Raw genomic sequence first — 17410 nt, forward strand, 5'->3', positions numbered from 1 at the left:
TGTTTCCAAAGTAACATTTTCATAATTGTTGAGGAAAATCGACATACAAAACGTATTGTTTTATAAGATTAAGTGAAATTATACCAGAAATTATTATATTTAAACTATTATATGTATATCTAATTCTAGTACTATATTCATGGGCGGAAGACCAAATTTAACATTTTCGATACATTGGTTCACGCATGCGCTATGTCCAAGTGACGTCAAGAAACTGGCGACAGAATGACGGAGAGAGTTGACTCAGTAATTTGAGTTTTTATGTATATTTATGTTTAAGTATGCATAGCCAAGCTACACGTGTCCAACAATTTATCGTGAATTGCTGGTTAGCATCGACATTAACTAGGTAATACTGACAAGATGGCGATCGCACGAGGGCACCAATTGAAGCACACGTAACTATCAACAGGTGCCCGAAAATGAAACTTGATTGCGACCATGTGCTTATGTTGACCTCGTGTTATGACAATAGTTTTGCATTGACACCCACGGGATTTGACACACCCATTTGATTATTATTGTCTTAATTTACATATGTTTGTCATTGGAATGATCAATTTATCTTGATTTATGAAAAATAAAGAAATATTTGATTTATCAGTTCACATATCGTAGAAAATGGATCTTGTGAATTTGTAGACCTAATAATATTGTATTGTGACATGCTTGGTCGCAATTCAGATGACTGTACAGTAAGTTATATTAACTATCTGTTTCAGATAGCTGTCATTTCATGCGCTTTTCATTTAAAAAATTTCCAAACATGTGTTTTGAATTTAGATTGTAATAGTTTTAAATAATAAGTTAAGTTAAGTTTATTACCAGAACAGGATATACCTATCCTCTACTCTGGTCTCAAAAAACATACAATATATATACATGATATTTCATATAATAAATATAGTATGTATAAATCAAAATAATATGTCCAGCTTTTAGTTCCGTTGAATTACTATTAAGACAGTCTATATTGATATATCAGCTCTATAATTAAAAATGATATCTTGGTTTTCCCATAACTTATCAAGCCTATTTTTGAAACAGTTCGTGTTTGAGGCAGATACAACAGTTTCTGGTAATGTGTTCCAAATGCGTGCTGCTCTCACAGAAAAGTAATTACTTCTTAGTTTAGATTTAGCTCTTTGTGGAAAAAGTTTTTTTGAGTTTACTCTAACACTGTGTTTATCGGACATGTTCTCCCATAACTTTATGCATGTACAGCACTCTTTGTCGTACACTCCGCTGATCATTTTATATATCTCGATCATGTCACCTCGCAAGCGTCTATAGGCCAAGGTAGGCAGTTTTAGTGTTTTTAATCTTTCTTCATATGATAAATTCCGTAATTCAGGTAGGCACCGCGTTGCTCTTCTTTGAACATTTTCAATAAGATCTATATATTTGTATTTGTAGGGATACCATACTGCACTTGCGTAGTCTAGCTGGGATCTAACAAGCGATTTATATAATGGAATGAATAATTTGATGTCCATAAACTGGAAAGTTCTTCTTAGCATCCCAAACATTGAGTTAGCTTTTTTCACTTTCTCACTGATATGATTTTCAAAACTCAAGTCAGACTCAAAAATAACTCCAATATCTTTCTCCTTCGATGTTGTCTGAAGTTGATTTCCATTTAGATGGTATATAGCCATATCTGTATGTGTTCCTATACGCATATGTTTGCACTTGTCCGGGTGCATTTTCAGCAGCCACTCCTATAAATTATAAAACATTTTGTAAGCAATTTGTGGTACATAAATATCAGTAATTTTGTCAATCTCAATGGTGATCTAGAAATACAATGTAATGGATATTACACACAACATTGCATTCAATAATCCAATGTAGGGTGTTAAATACTATGTCTTTTGATTTTCATAATAATTAACCAACATACCTTTTATGTACCATACAAAATAAGTCCACACATTTACATAGAGTGGTCAAAAGTGGTACTATGCATCTGCTCTTCCGTTTGGCTCGAGATTTGTTTAGGTGCTTTGACTTAATTGCTCATTAGACATTTGTATTAGAAGTTTAAAGGACTTTAGTGGAAATGAGCTTTCAGGTTTCTGGATAATCCTGGTTTAAGCCCAACATATTTTTTAAAATAGAAACAGTTCATATTTGATAGTGCCAATGTTACCAAGTCTTGTCTTGTTTATTGACATACACGTTTTTACTCGCTAGTCATAGACAATGATATGGGGTTTGTTTATATATGAGAAAAATATGCAATTAATTACTTAATATGTAATAGGAAGGAGTAATGTCGTTGTTGGTTTTGAACTATTGACCCTTCAGTCTTTAGCTGGACACTCTACTGCTTTCCTACAGGGAAATTCCCACTAGCCAAAATTAGTAAGGTAGCCTGTGTTCTCAATTTCTAGACTACTCTGTCCTTCACAAAGTCTTCACTGACTGAGCTATTGCCACCTTGGCTTATTTTAAGATAAGTAGAAAATGTAACAGAAGGATGATTATTTCAGAAAACTTTTTGAAGATTAAATTGTTAATAAAAGAAGATGTATTCTGTGAAATATTCTTCATATGAGCAAGAAATGAAAACCATCAGAAGGGAAGGATCATCAATACCCAGATGTTATGATCTGTTATCATTTTATTAAGTCTGTGAAGCTATCACCAGTCACCAACGCCTAAAGGTTATGACCTGAAATCAGTCTAAAAGTCCTGATGATCATGACAGATGAAAACAGAGTGAAATTTCGTGGTATCACTTGTAATAATGGAAAACACTTTCAGTGGGCTCATGACCAAACAGTAAGCAAAGTAAACATTCAAGTCTACAATGTTTTTAGTAGTGCTACTTTATCTTCACCAGGAAGTGAATTACCATCAGTAACAAAACTTAACTTCTTAAATATATATTGGTATGTTCCAGGATGAAGTTCTAGAGGCGTTGCAATGGTTCTGTTGGACTAAGATCAAAAATTGATCATAAAGAGACTAAAAATGGCAGGCACAACAGTGTTCCTAGCAGGGAAAAAACAAGAGGATTCAAGTCTGCTCCTGCCATTACAGTCAGCAGCTATATTGTTTGTGACTGAATATTGTATCAGTGACAGAGCTGACTTCCATTTGACGTTGGTCGATGAAGGAATCAATCCATCTGCTTGTGTGACATTGAATCAGAATATTTTATCAAAGTACAGTCATGCTTTTACAAATTCGGAGGGAGGCTACCAGAACTGCGCTCTTCCAGTGATTGTGGAGGAAGAGGGGAGGCTGATAAGAGCAGGACTTTGCAGTATTATACGTCAGATTGTCAACATCGCCCAGAAATATTCTCCAGCTGATGAGTTTGAATTTTTGTTGGTGAGTTGCAAATTCAATATTTTGTGTATATTCTGACTTTCTATTAGTGAGGAACAGGGATACATAGCAGAGTTTCCATTCTTAGGGAAGGCTGAGATTTGGTTCAATGCTATGTGTCTGGATTTGTTTTCTTTTTCTACAAAAGATGAAGGTAGTTGTCCAGTTGCAACGATCCTTGGGACTCATGCTTTTCCTGTTGGACTCTTTGAAATTTTGAAAACCCACTATATCTCTTCGCAACTGGACTCCTAAAAATTTTGGAAATCACACTCTGGACTCAGCAGAAAAAATCTTACAAAATTACTGAGTTATTTAAGAATTATGCTATTGAATTGCTCATCGTAATCATTATATGTCAATATGTTTTAATTCAACAAATAGAAAGTAGGAAACTGCTTTCCCCTCCTATGCTTAGAGAGGGGTGAGGAGGGGGCAGCCCATTACTAAACACATTCAGAAAAAATTTTCTTTGGTTATTAGGATTGAAATTTTCGAGTATTCAGTTTTGGAACCAAGAAATTGAAATAAATAAAATATATTAAGATATATTGAACCCCTTCTCACTACAGATATTATTGCCATGGCTTAAATATCTATATGCAGGGCCTAGCTTCTAGCTTTTTGTTACTGCTATATTTTCCCAGTTTACGAGGGACACAGACTGCTGTAAAATCAGGAGAAGAAAAAAACCAGCAGCAGTACTGCCATTAGTTTCAGTATCTTTCCATATATTTCAGGTTAAATTGTTAAAGAGATCTCTTCAGATTGTAATTCTGGTACAGTTGTGGGTTTAGGATGTGAAATATTGATAAGAGGCAGTTGAGAACCTGACCATACTCATTCACGCATTTATATTATCAAACAAACTTTTTGTGGAAATGTTTTATGAGAAAAATGGTGTGAAATCTCACTAGGTTATTGACTTGTTACCGATTACAAAGTTGGTACAATAATGCAATGCCAAGGAGTTATACTGTAAAAGTGTATTACATTTACCAATCTCCTTACAGCTTGGTAATATTGCAACACAGCGTAAAGGTAATTACGAAGTGTAAGTGGAACTTGGAGGGTCTTAACTTCACACTAAGTATAAGTAGATTGTACAGTCATATGGTAACACCTCTTGTATATGTTGTATATAAAATGTTTTCTTTGTGAGTTCGGCTGTAATTAATGATCTAGGACAGGAAACTTCTTCACACCAGACAAGTTACAATTCAGCATCTGTGTATACATGAGTGGTTTTCTCGGGTCCTGAATTTTCAAGCTGTCAGATACAAGAATATACGATGTAGAATGGGGGGGGGGGCTGTTTGATAATACTATTCAGTTCAGTTTATGTCTCTCAGGAAATTGATATCAGGTATGAGATCACAGACCATCCTGGACTGTTTATGCAAATTGCTTTGGATAGCATGTAGTGAGCCTTCTGTATGTTGTTCTGTGAGGTAATAAACCACCAGCTACTACAATGGAGACCTCACCTCACATGGTGATAAATGCAGCAAACAAACACCAATGTCAAAACCTGATTAGATTTCAGTCAAGGTTAAAGTTGAAAGGTCACCCTTAACCACTTTCAAAATAAAAAAACTGGTGTATCTCATGAACATCTTGACAGATTTAATTGATATTTACAAGGTCTTCACCTGATTAAGAATTTGATGGTCATTATGGTCAAATGTCAAAGGTTCTTAAATGGATATTTTGTGTACATAATATCTTACAAACCCCATTTACTGTATATTCACAACGTTGCTTTATTCCATGGTTATCAGTACAGGTTAAAGTTGAAAGGTCACCCTTGACCTATTTTGAAATAAAAGCTTGTTTTCAAGATATTTCACACCTGAACAAGTTCATTTCATTGGTTATACATCACACTATCAAGTTCTACTCCAGGTTAGATTTTGTTGGTCCTCGGTCAAGGTCAAAAGTCACAGTTGACAACTTTTTGAAATAGCAAGTTTATGTACAATATATCTGATGCTGTATAATAGATTAACCATTAATAGATTCTAGTAAACAAAGATAAGGGGGTGAGTGTGAGGTTTATATAAGTCACAGAGGGGTTAGGATGTATATCTATGTAACCCCTTGCTCATTGTGTTTTCAGTTTACCAGCTGATACTTTCAACAGTAAGTCTTTATTGTATGATTATTATTTCACAGGGATTCCGTGGTGGGAGTTTAAAGGCCTGTGCTGAGGTAAGTTTTAAATAATTTGATTTCAATTCCTTACCATTTGTCTTAAATGATGTGTCCTTATGATCCTTGTGATCAGTTCAATTGGGATGAATCCTTACTGATTAATCTAAATTCTTAAATAAGGGTTATGTAATGCCTATCATCATCAGATGGTGAGCATTAGAATGGGATATTGTGCTTGTGTAACAGAGGTCATCATTTATTTCAAGCCTCTGCTAGGAATCAAACCTGGGACCCCTGGCTTACTAGTCTGACACTCAATCAATCGAGCTAAAGAGAAGTTCTCTCTAGCTGAGCGGTATTTTGAGGCTTGTATTTTACCAGGGTTACACTTGTTTTATGTATATTGTTTAAACACTTGACTGTGTCTCATATTGAAACCAAAATTAAAGATCTAATCTCCAATAAACACAAGCATACTAACTATTGCTTATTTTGATGAATTTGTGGACACATATATGTCAACAAAATTGTATTTCCATGATCACAAATAAATGCATGGTATATACAAATATAGTTAGTCACAGCCACTTTAGCCAGACCTGGGAAATAATTGCTAATGCATCAAAATTTCTGTTTCAAAAATGTCGATAGTACTGTATTTATTCATAGATGGGTCTGTATATGAACATTACTGTATGTATCCATCAATAAGCCCGGTTCTTCCCAGATCTATTAAGTTTAGTAAAAATGTGAACATGTGTTTTATCATTATCTTTCATGATAAGCCCAGTCCTTGACTTTGAATCAGGTATGTTACCTCCCTTGGGCTTGTTGAAGGACAGATATATGTATATAATAGTAATCCTGTCCTTGGCATTGAGATGTGTTGTTGTCCACACACAGGACTGATTGATGAGTGTGTAGGTTTCAGGCTGGACCAAGTTATGTGAAGTGGACCTCCCAAATAGCATCACAGAATTGATCCAACAAATCAGGTACACCTTATGTATATTACATTTGAAGTAGATTAATGTTCAAATAATTGATGACAATGAAATTATGAAAGGATAATATATTGTAGTGGTAGTTAAAATATTGTATGAAGGTCAAGGTCAACAGTACATGACAGCAAGTGTGAGTCTTGTATCAATGTCAAGGTCAGCTGTTCTAGTACTTAACAGTGCTTGTGAGTAGGTCAAAGTCTACCATGGATAATAACCAGTATTTATATTCAAACAGGGATGTGGAGCTTTCTCTTCATTTTCCTCATTTCATTTATGTTCCCATTTCATCCCTAAACACTGCCTGTCAATTTTAAAAGCTGAGTCATTTTATATAGAAAGTGTCTGGTGTCTTTTGTGAATGTCATGATCAATATTGCATAACAAGAATCTTGTTTGAATGTATAGTAACTCGAAAATGTTTACATTTTAGGGAGATTGAAAAGGCTGACAGTGAGGACACCCAACAGATTGAAATCCCAGAAAATGTTGTGAAACTAGAAAGCCATTTAGAGACACCAGCCAAACTTCATAACGATGACAAGCATAAAAGACGTCTGTTGTCACAAGTGATTAAAGAAGCAGAGGAAATTGACAACTCTGATGTTTCTCAGTTTAAATTGCAACGAGACTATCCATTGACCCATTGTGTTTGTAGAATCAGTTTAAAATCAAAGGAGGTGTTGGAATCAGAAAACAATAGTAATTTCTGTGAAAATGGTATAATACTGAAAAATCAGGAACTTAGGAATGGGATTCAACAAAAGTCATTTGATGGATGTAATACAGAGAAAACTTTCCAAAGTGTTGAGGAACTTACAAGCTTTCTGAAGACATTGACTCTGAGGGATGTTGATCTGATTCATTTGTATGCAGAAGGAAATACAATCACAGTGGCAGATCTCATCCTATTCTCATTTGTATTCCATTTGTTGGTAAGGCTAATATTATTACAATGTAAACCTTAAATTTAGGACTAATTCATACTTTTAATTGTTAAATGATGATCATCACAGCTGAAATTAAGTTACAACAGTTGTTAAGGGATTTTCAGGGAAAGGAGTTTCTATCAATTGGCTGACATAGTATACTTTTTATGCTCTTTGAAGGGAGAGCATATAGTTGCTGCTTTGTCTGTCCGTCCGTCTGTCATAATTTTGTCTGGAGCATAACACAAAAACTGTAAAAGATATCAACATAGAACTTCATAGATAGATAGATCATAGCAAGGAGAAGTGCAGTGCAGAAGAACCATCACTATTTTGTATAATTTAGGAGTTATTGCCCTTTGTTATTTTTCTTACTTAAACTTTGTCCGGAGCATTAGGCTGCAACTATAAGAGGTATTACCATGAAACTTAATTGGAAGATAGATCTAAATGAGTAGGAGGGTAGTGCACAAGAATCATAACTCTTATTGCCCTTTGTTATATTTCATACTTAAATTTTGTCCCAATTAGGGAGCATGACATGTCTTTTACAGCCCTTGTTTGGCTTATAGAGTGTTACAAGTCATAATTAGAAGTTTGTTGTAAAGTTATGAAGTTGTAAAGGACAGCATTGATATGAATGCAGAAGCAGGGCATCTGTCTGCATTTATTCTGTTACATCCTATTGTAGATGTATTGTAGTATTGTTGTTTTTTATTTCAGGACTTAAGATCTAAATTGATATATAAAACTAACTTTTTATTTGCAGGAGGTTTTATCTTTTAACATTCATTGCCTCAGGAGTCACGTTCCAAATATTGTCTCCTGGATTAAACACATGATCACCTTACCACGAATACAGGAATGTGCAAGGAATTGTGGGTACAAAGTTAACCTTTTAGATGTGTCGAACACTTCAATAGACTCTAGACTCAGGAAATCAAGTCTTTATTTTGTTTCTCCGCCCCAGGAGCAAGAAACACAGGAGGACGACCTAGAACTAAGGTACTGTCGACTATATATCATGTGCGATTTACATTTGGCAATAGAAACTCATTTGTGAAAGTTCATAGCTTATAGTTAACACAGAGATGATAAACATTTAATTCCTTACCTTAAGTCTCTCTGTGCCAGTATTGTATAATACATGTATTGTCTAATTTGTTAAAGTTACAGCAGTCTCATTGTGATCGAAAAATCTCAGAGGTTAGTTAATGCACTCTTTAAAAATGGTTTAGAGTACTTGATGATATTTTTAATGTGATTATATCACTTTCCAATCAGAGAGTGTAACACATTCATTAAAAAGAAGCAAACAGCCTGATGTAGGATGTACCAATCTATAGTTAGAAAAATAATGAAGATCCTGTTAAACTCCTTTCAAGACAACTACATCAAGTGTAGATAAACCTATATTTGATAATTAATAAGTAATATTCTATTTCTGTATGAATCAAAGAATTTATTCTATTTTTGTAGTCGGAGATGTAGAGCCAAGTCTCGGGCCATCAAACCAGAAGTTGCAAGTGCACTGGAAAAGGTCAAGGTAAAAGATTAAGAATATGTCCTTGATCACCTGAAGTAAATCACCCATCCCCTCCATAATTTATTTCTTTTGTATCATATTTTTACCATCAAAACATGACGACAATGCTCATCGGCATCAGGGTGGCACTAAGCGATGTGCAAACAGTTCATTAGTACTGTCCAGGGTCAGTATTTACATTTCGAATAATGCAGGATTTCAAGTTAACTGATTTCAAATTAAATGAGGTGGAAATACTAAGACAATGAAGACATTTGATGGGGATTATTTTTTTATTTCAAATAAACCGTTTTTTCAATATAACCGAGTTCAAGTTAAGTGGGTCCAATTATGTTTTATTTATTGTTTTTGCTGCAAATTAAACTATTATTCGTAAGTTTAAGTTTTGTAATGGCATTCAGAAATAGAAACCACGGCAAATACAAGGCACCAGTTCTTTCTGTACACCTTTACTCACTGATGCTTTCATATTAACTTAAGTTTGACATTTAATCTTAGTGGGCTTCTAGAGAAAAATATATTTTCACAGTATATATGCAGATGCTAAGTCTGGCTATAATGACATGTGGAGGACACAGTGATGATATGAAGTTTCCAGACATTACATTGACCACATTACAAATTCATAATTGGTTAATATGATGAGAACTTTTCAAATTCTAGGAACTAATTGGAATGATCAGCTGATGAGAGAAATGCATTATAATTTGTCTAGGAGGGCGAGATCATTGTAGAACTAGGCCAACACCCGTGTGGAGAAGCAGTTCAGTTAGTGTGGGATGGAATTCCTGAGGGGGTACATCCTGGAGCTGGTGAGTAATTGTTAACCAACACCCTTGTGGAGAAGATGTTCAGTTAGTGTGGGATGGAATTCCTGAGGGGGTACATCCTGGAGCTGGTGAGTAATTGTTAACCAACACCTTTGTGGAGAAGATGTTCTATAAGTGTGGGATGGAATTCCTGAGGGGGTACATCCTTGAGCTGGTGAGTAATTGTTAACCAACACCCTTGTGGAGAAGATGTTCTATAAGTGTGGGATGGAATTCCTGAGGGGGTACATCCTGGAGCTGGTGAGTTACTTTTAACCAAGCAGAGATATAGTGAAGTTTGCAATATAGCCAACAGTGTGTAATGGTATACTTTAGCAGTCTGGCAGACAAAAATGAAAATTTACTTAATTTTTTTATCTCTTGGATAATAACCCCATGCCTAGTTATAAAGCTAGCCCACCACCATTTTTTGCTGTTTCAGTAGAGATTCTGACAAATGTTTAACTATGAACCATTTTTATTACCATCAGATGGTGGGCTATTGAAATCCCTATGTCCGTGGTCTGTCGTCCATCCACAAACTGTTATTGTTATTGCTATTTCTTGAGAAGAACTGAATGGATCTTGCTCAAATTTTATATGACGGTTCTGCTTGGTCTCTAGTTGTGCCCATTTGATTCTGGTACTAGTCAGAAAAAGAAAATGACCAACAGTGGCCATTTTAGATTTTGACTTCGAAAGTTTGTTATCTCTATTTTCTGAGAAATATTGCATAAATCTTTCTCAAATTTCATGTATTGGTTCCTCTTGGTCACAAGTTGCGATTGTCTGATTTGGGACTGATCAGAAAAAAACAAAATGACTTTTAGGCAACTTTCTTGGATTTGAAAGGTAAAGATTATCATTGATATTTTTGTAGAGGAATGTTCAAATTTCTTATCATTAAGAGAAAAAACAGAGAAAAGAAGGGAAATTATCCAAATAAAACAATGGTGGTCACCAAGATCCCTTTAGGATATCTTGTCTCATTGTTACTGTTTTGCAATGTCAACAACAGAGTAAGTTTAGGAGATTAGCTTTCGCAGAACAGACTGACACACACACACACACACACACACACACACACACACACACACACACACACACACACACACACACACACACACACACACACACACACACACACACACACACACACACACACACACACACACACACACACACACACACACACACACACACACACACACACACACACACACACACACACACACACACACACACACACACACACACACACACACACACACACACACACACACACACACACACACACACACACACACACACACACACACACACACACACACACACACACACACACACACACACACACACACACACACACACACACACACACACACACACACACACACACACACACACACACACACACACACACACACACACACACACACACACACACACACACACACACACACACACACACACACACACACACACACACACACACACACACACACACACACACACACACACACACACACACACACACACACACACACACACACACACACACACACACACACACACACACACACACACACACACACACACACACACACACACCACACACACACACACACACACACACACACACACACACACACACACACACACACACACACACACACACACACACACACACACACACACACACACACACACACACACACACACACACACACACACACACACACACACACACACACACACACACACACACACACACACACACACACACACACACACACACACACACACACACACACACACACACACACACACACACACACACACACACACACACACACACACACACACACACACACACACACACACACACACACACACACACACACACACACACACACACACACACACACACACACACACACACACACACACACACACACACACACACACACACACACACACACACACACACACACACACACACACACACACACACACACACACACACACACACACACACACACACACACACACACAGCTTTAGTGTAATCACATTGCCAAATATCTAGTTTCCTTTCCTGAGACAATGTATTGCCAAATATCTACAGTTTCCTTTCCTGAGACAATGTATTGCCAAATATCTACAGTTTCCTTTCCTGAGACAATGTATTGCCAAATATCAATTCAACAATTACAATCATGAACATTGTACATGAAACAATAAGATGGCTTACAGTAACATGGTTCTGTAATAAGGCAATCTCCCTATTCTTATAAAGGGATATAAGGCTTCATGTTGAACTTACCTTAATCCAGTTGGCATTCATATCTCCCATAAATGCCAACAAAAACACTTGTGTAAATTATTTTCAATAGTCATCTTGCAATAAAGAGAGGAAATCTCTGTTTTACATTACTTTCTGTACCATTGGCAGTTCATGACCTCGTAATACACAACTTATTTTATTTACATATTAGGAATGTAATACAATGGTAAATACATTGGTATAAACAGTCAGACTTTGTTTGTTTCAGACTTGCCAAAGAAGCGCCTTATGAGGAAATGTCAGCAGTTAGAGAATTTGGTGACCGCTGTCCAGGCCTTAGCTAAACCGGGGAACATCATTGTGGACTTTTGTAGTGGAGGGGTCAGTTACACATGTCCCATAACTTTGTTCTGTGTTCTGATTGAATAATCTCTCATTTTTGTAGGTTAACAATTAAATTTTCAATCACTTTAAGGTTCAGAAAATTATTACTGTAAAATAGAAAAGCTATGCTATATATGATAGTATGTGTGGGTCAGCTCACCATCTACAACTTTGAGAATTCAATCTTTCTCATGGCAGGGACATCTTGGATTGGTCATAGCCTATCTGATGCCAGATTGTAAGGTGAGTTTTTTGTTCCTATTGTTATGTGATGTAAATTTGTTAAACATAAGAAATTATGACATAGATATTTAATAATCTGCCTTTATAGCACACCAGGTAATATATGCTTTTGTTTTAATACCTGCATCACTTGTTTTGAAAATATCTTGACTTTGAATGGAATTTAACTCACATTTCCAAAAAAAAGTTGAGTTTTCATGAATAAACGACATTTTCCCATTTTACCCAAGTGTATTGATGGAAATCTCTAAATTTCCTATCCTCTGGCCTTTAAGAGCCCTCTTTTTAGTCTCAAAGAAGTGAAATATTCTAGTATTCGCCCTCTGTATGTTATTATGTTCTGATTACCTGTAGGTTTATTTGGTTGAGAACAACGAGTCGTCTTTGATGCGTGCCAAAAATCGTGTGGACAAGGCTAGTCTCTCTAATGTGACACTGTTCCAGGTGAGGTATAATTATGTATTAATGAATGGTGAATCCTAACTCTGATCTTAATTAGTTGTAATCAGCTTTTCCAAGTTTACATAATAAAATGTATAAATCAAAGAAGCATGTGTCAGAGCGTAGCCCACTTTATACAAAACATAATGCCATGGTTACCATGTCATTTACATAGTCAATGTCTCCAAAAAAATCTGAGTATAATGGTAACTGTTATGCAAACATTTTTTTAATCAGATCTGAGCTTCAATTTTAAATCTAATTTAATATTAATGCAGTCTTGCATGAATTATATACAAATGTATCGATTCATTCCTATGTTGCATCATTTTTATATCCCAGATTGAAAGATCAAGGGCATATTGGTTTTGTGCTGACTGTTTGTTGTCTGGTGGTGTCAAAATTTTTAACCATGTGACCTTGACCATGTCCTTTGACCTACATTGGAAAAACTAAAACAGTAGCCTTAATTTATTGCACAATGAACACACAGTGTGCATGCTATAAGCACATGCCTTAAACAAGTTTTAATATCCCACTTTGGAATTTTGTTGCAACCGGGGCATAGTGTTTCATGAACACATCTTGTTTCAAGCGACATTAAAATGTTTTCAGTGTCTGAAAATAAGTCCATGGCTGATTTAAAGGATTCCTTTATAGTTTTTATAGCAATGTCATGATATTGTTCTCCTATAAACCTTTCCAGAGGACGTTGAGTTGCAAAAGGATGATCCCCTTCTTAAACATGTGTCAAGCGATATGTTAATGTAGGCTACAAGTCTGTGACAATACTATTTGAAAATAATTCACGTTTTTTTTTACAAATTTATAAGTTCTATATTGGTAAATGAAATGTTTGTTACCAAGTGTAACCAGGACTATTTCCGGGGAAGATTTGATGTTGGAACTTGTCTACATGCTTGTGGGTCAGCCACAGATATGGTCCTACATCAGTGTCTGCAGAACAATGCCAGCTTTGTTATCTGCCCTTGTTGCTATGGAGGTATCCAGAACACACACCTGATGACTTATCCCAGGAGCCAGTATTTTAAGTCTGCCAACATTCCATCTAAGGTAGTATCGACAAGCTCTATGCCAGAAGTTAGATAATTTGTTTATAAAACTCATTGATATGTCTATTTGCACAATCTAAAATTTTGTCTTTTACTGTAAAGCTCACTACACCACACATGTAAGTTACAGTAGGTAGACAGGAATTAGCTTATTTGGTAAGGCTAAAACTTCTGTGTGCTCAAAGTTTGTTAACATGTAGAAATGCTCAGATGAAGTTTTGTGTTACACTTCAACACTATTTAAGGGGGATTAAGAGTTATGGATTAACCTCTTTGTCTATCTTTCAAGATCTTTTTTATGTTAGTAACCACTGTGATATGTGCCAGGTATCGTTTTCTGTAACATGTGATTAGCTCTGTTTCTAGTGTATGTGAATAATACATTCTTGCGTGTGTTAGATTTTGACAAAATTTTATTGTGTTGTTGTCATCTCATCCAAACAGGATTTTATTGTGTTGGGTCATGCAGCAGATCAGACAGAATTTAATCGAGACCTCGAGGAGCAAGGTATGTACAGAGACTGATCTATAGGAGCAAAGTGGATTATGACTTTTGCTACAGGGCTCTTTAATGAAACGAGTTTGAACACAAATTATATTGATCTTCAATCAAAATGATTTTCCTAAAAATTTTTAAAAAAAATGTTTTTTTGGTCACAAACCAAAACGAAGTTAATGTGACCCACCTGTTCAACACTGAATCAGAGTAAACAGAATGCTTATTTAACCATTGCTATCTCTAAAAAAAATCTTCAGAATCAATTTTAGGTAAAATTCTGTTATTGCAGGTAAATATTGCATGAACCTTGTGGATACAGACCGAGCCTCACTAGCCAAAGAGAGTGGATATACTGTAGATTTGTGTTCTCTACTTCCACCATCATGTACACCTAAAAATAACATCCTGATAGGATGTCAAAATGCAGTGTCCTGAAGGACAGCTAGGTCCTAATATAGCAGTGTCAAAGGACCGTCCTAGTGAATGGCATCTTCATACTAGGACATGTGATATCCTCTTAGGACATCCTAGTGTGGAATCTTCTTTGGACATCCTAATGTGGAATCATCCAAGGACATCCTAGTGTGGAATCTTCTTAGGACATCCTAATGTGGAATCTTCTTAAGGCATCCTAATGTGGAATCCTCTTAGGACATCCTAGTGTGGAATCCTCTTAAGACATCCTAGTGTGTAATCTTCTTAAGACATCCTAGTGTGGAATCTTCTTGGGACATCCTAGTGTGGAATCTTCTTAAGACATCCTAGTGTGGAATCCTCTTAAGACATCCTAGTGTGGAAACTTCTTAAGACATCCTAGTGTGGAATCTTCTTGGGACATCCTAGTGTGACATCTTGTTACATCTTAAATGTGCCATCTCCATAGGACATCCTAATGTGCCATCTCCATAGGACATCCTAATGTGCCATCTCCATAGGACATCCTAATGTGCCGTCTCCATAGGACATCCTAATGTGGAATCTTCTTAAGGCATCCTAATGTGGAATCCTCTTAGGACATCCTAGTGTGGAATCCTCTTAAGACATCCTAGTGTGTAATCTTCTTAAGACATCCTAGTGTGGAATCTTCTTGGGACATCCTAGTGTGGAATCTTCTTAAGACATCCTAGTGTGGAATCCTCTTAAGACATCCTAGTGTGGAAACTTCTTAAGACATCCTAGTGTGGAATCTTCTTGGGACATCCTAGTGTGACATCTTGTTACATCTTAAATGTGCCATCTCCATAGGACATCCTAATGTGCCATCTCCATAGGACATCCTAATGTGCCATCTCCATAGGACATCCTAATGTGCCATCTCCATAGGACATCCTAATGTGCCGTCTCCATAGGACATCCTAATGTGGAATCTTCTTAGGACATCCATGTGGCATCATCAATGCCATTATGAAGGCCATCCTAATACTGGAAGTGACATTAATGGCCTCTTCATATGGTACATTATTGCTAACTGTATCATACAACATACAAAATTACAAAAGTATATCATCAAAGTAGAGCATTTTAATTTGACAGTTTGCTGTGTTGATTCAGGAGCCTTCAGTAACACAGACATCACATGAGTGAATTCGAATTTGTGAACAGAACAAATTGATTTGGACATTTCCATTGATTTATTCATACTGTGATATGTGATTATGGTATTTTCCAGGTTTTAAGCTGCACCAATGTATATAAGCCGCAAAGCCCCTTTTTTACAATTTTTTTTTATTTCATCCCCGTATTAGCAGCACCCTTTCTTACAATGTAGAAACCGTTATGTTGAACAAAGTTTGTTGATATAACGGACAACAGAAGGCAATTCATCAAGATCGTCAATGAAACAGTTTGAAAATTAATTATACATGGAAAATCCTTTATTTTACTGACGTGTTTGAAAAAATATAAGATAGCAATTATCAAACTTGTTTAGCTTGGAAGCCTCCAGAGGTTGTCTACGCACTGATATAGGGCCCGACATTACATACGGTTTACTTAACAATATCTCCATCTGTGTCTGTACTGTTAAATGTTAGCAAGGCCCATGCATAGTCCCATGTTATTTCTCATAAGTTACACAAAACCATTCTTATCGTAAACAAGCATGGAGGTCTTTATATAATTTGACCTATGACCTGATGACTTATCACTTCCAAAGCAAAGTTCAGAAGATATAATTGTGATTCATATTAAAAGTATGATTTATTAAATTCACATGATGTTATTATTTCAATCTTTGCATCATTCTGTATATGATTGCAAAAGACGGCTCTAGACGATCTGATATAATGGTATGCTTTTTTTTTTTTTTTTCATTCTGTTTAATTTTTTTCATCCACGTATAAGCCAAACTGGCATGCCCGACAACAAAGGAAAAAAACTGCGGCTTATAATCTGGGAAATACGGTATGTGTTTTAAAAGTACCAATTAAATAAATACAAACTTACCTACTTCTCGATTTTCTTTAAGACATAAATAACTTTTATTCAATAACTTAGGGTGTTGTTCTTCACACCCAAATTACTTACAAGACAAAAGTGCATTATACACTAATCAGAATTTCTCCGTTAGAAAAAGTTACATTACAAAAAATTAATAAGTAAAACTAATAATTTCAGAAATACACAAAGATATTATAACTCATTACAATATCAGAGAAATCCAATATAGATCCATAGAGGGGGGGGAATTATTACTATAGATATACAT

At 35.9% G+C, this 17410-nt stretch overlaps 1 protein-coding gene across 1 annotated transcript; it reads left to right on the forward strand.

Moving 5' to 3' along the window:
- Positions 1 to 247: 247 nt before the first annotated feature.
- LOC132544709 (glutathione S-transferase C-terminal domain-containing protein-like) lies at positions 248 to 17147 on the forward strand. The gene is made up of 14 exons (XM_060208349.1): positions 248 to 349; positions 2909 to 3342; positions 5515 to 5550; positions 6418 to 6488; positions 6928 to 7429; positions 8193 to 8428; positions 8903 to 8969; positions 9685 to 9781; positions 12332 to 12444; positions 12646 to 12690; positions 13045 to 13134; positions 13999 to 14205; positions 14649 to 14712; positions 14993 to 17147. Exons 2-14 carry the CDS (start codon positions 2980 to 2982, stop codon positions 15136 to 15138), a joined length of 2037 nt encoding a protein of 678 aa, XP_060064332.1. The 5' UTR covers positions 248 to 349; positions 2909 to 2979; the 3' UTR covers positions 15139 to 17147.
- The last annotated feature ends 263 nt before the right edge of the window (positions 17148 to 17410 follow it).

The sequence above is a fragment of the Ylistrum balloti genome, unplaced genomic scaffold (genome assembly GCF_031769215.1).
Source record: "Ylistrum balloti isolate Yb309-2 unplaced genomic scaffold, AGI_CSIRO_Ybal_v1 Utg369808, whole genome shotgun sequence".
NCBI lineage: Eukaryota > Metazoa > Mollusca > Bivalvia > Pectinida > Pectinidae > Ylistrum > Ylistrum balloti.

Bases quoted from the DNA above. Each gene is read 5' to 3' on its own strand.
- LOC132544709 (XM_060208349.1), top strand. From the start codon at position 2,980: ATGGCAGGCACAACAGTGTTCCTAGCAGGGAAAAAACAAGAGGATTCA. The intron at 8,970-9,684 runs GTAAAAGATTAA...TAATTTGTCTAG, and splicing joins GTGCACTGGAAAAGGTCAAG to GAGGGCGAGATCATTGTAGA. The intron at 12,691-13,044 runs GTGAGTTTTTTG...GATTACCTGTAG, and splicing joins ATCTGATGCCAGATTGTAAG to GTTTATTTGGTTGAGAACAA.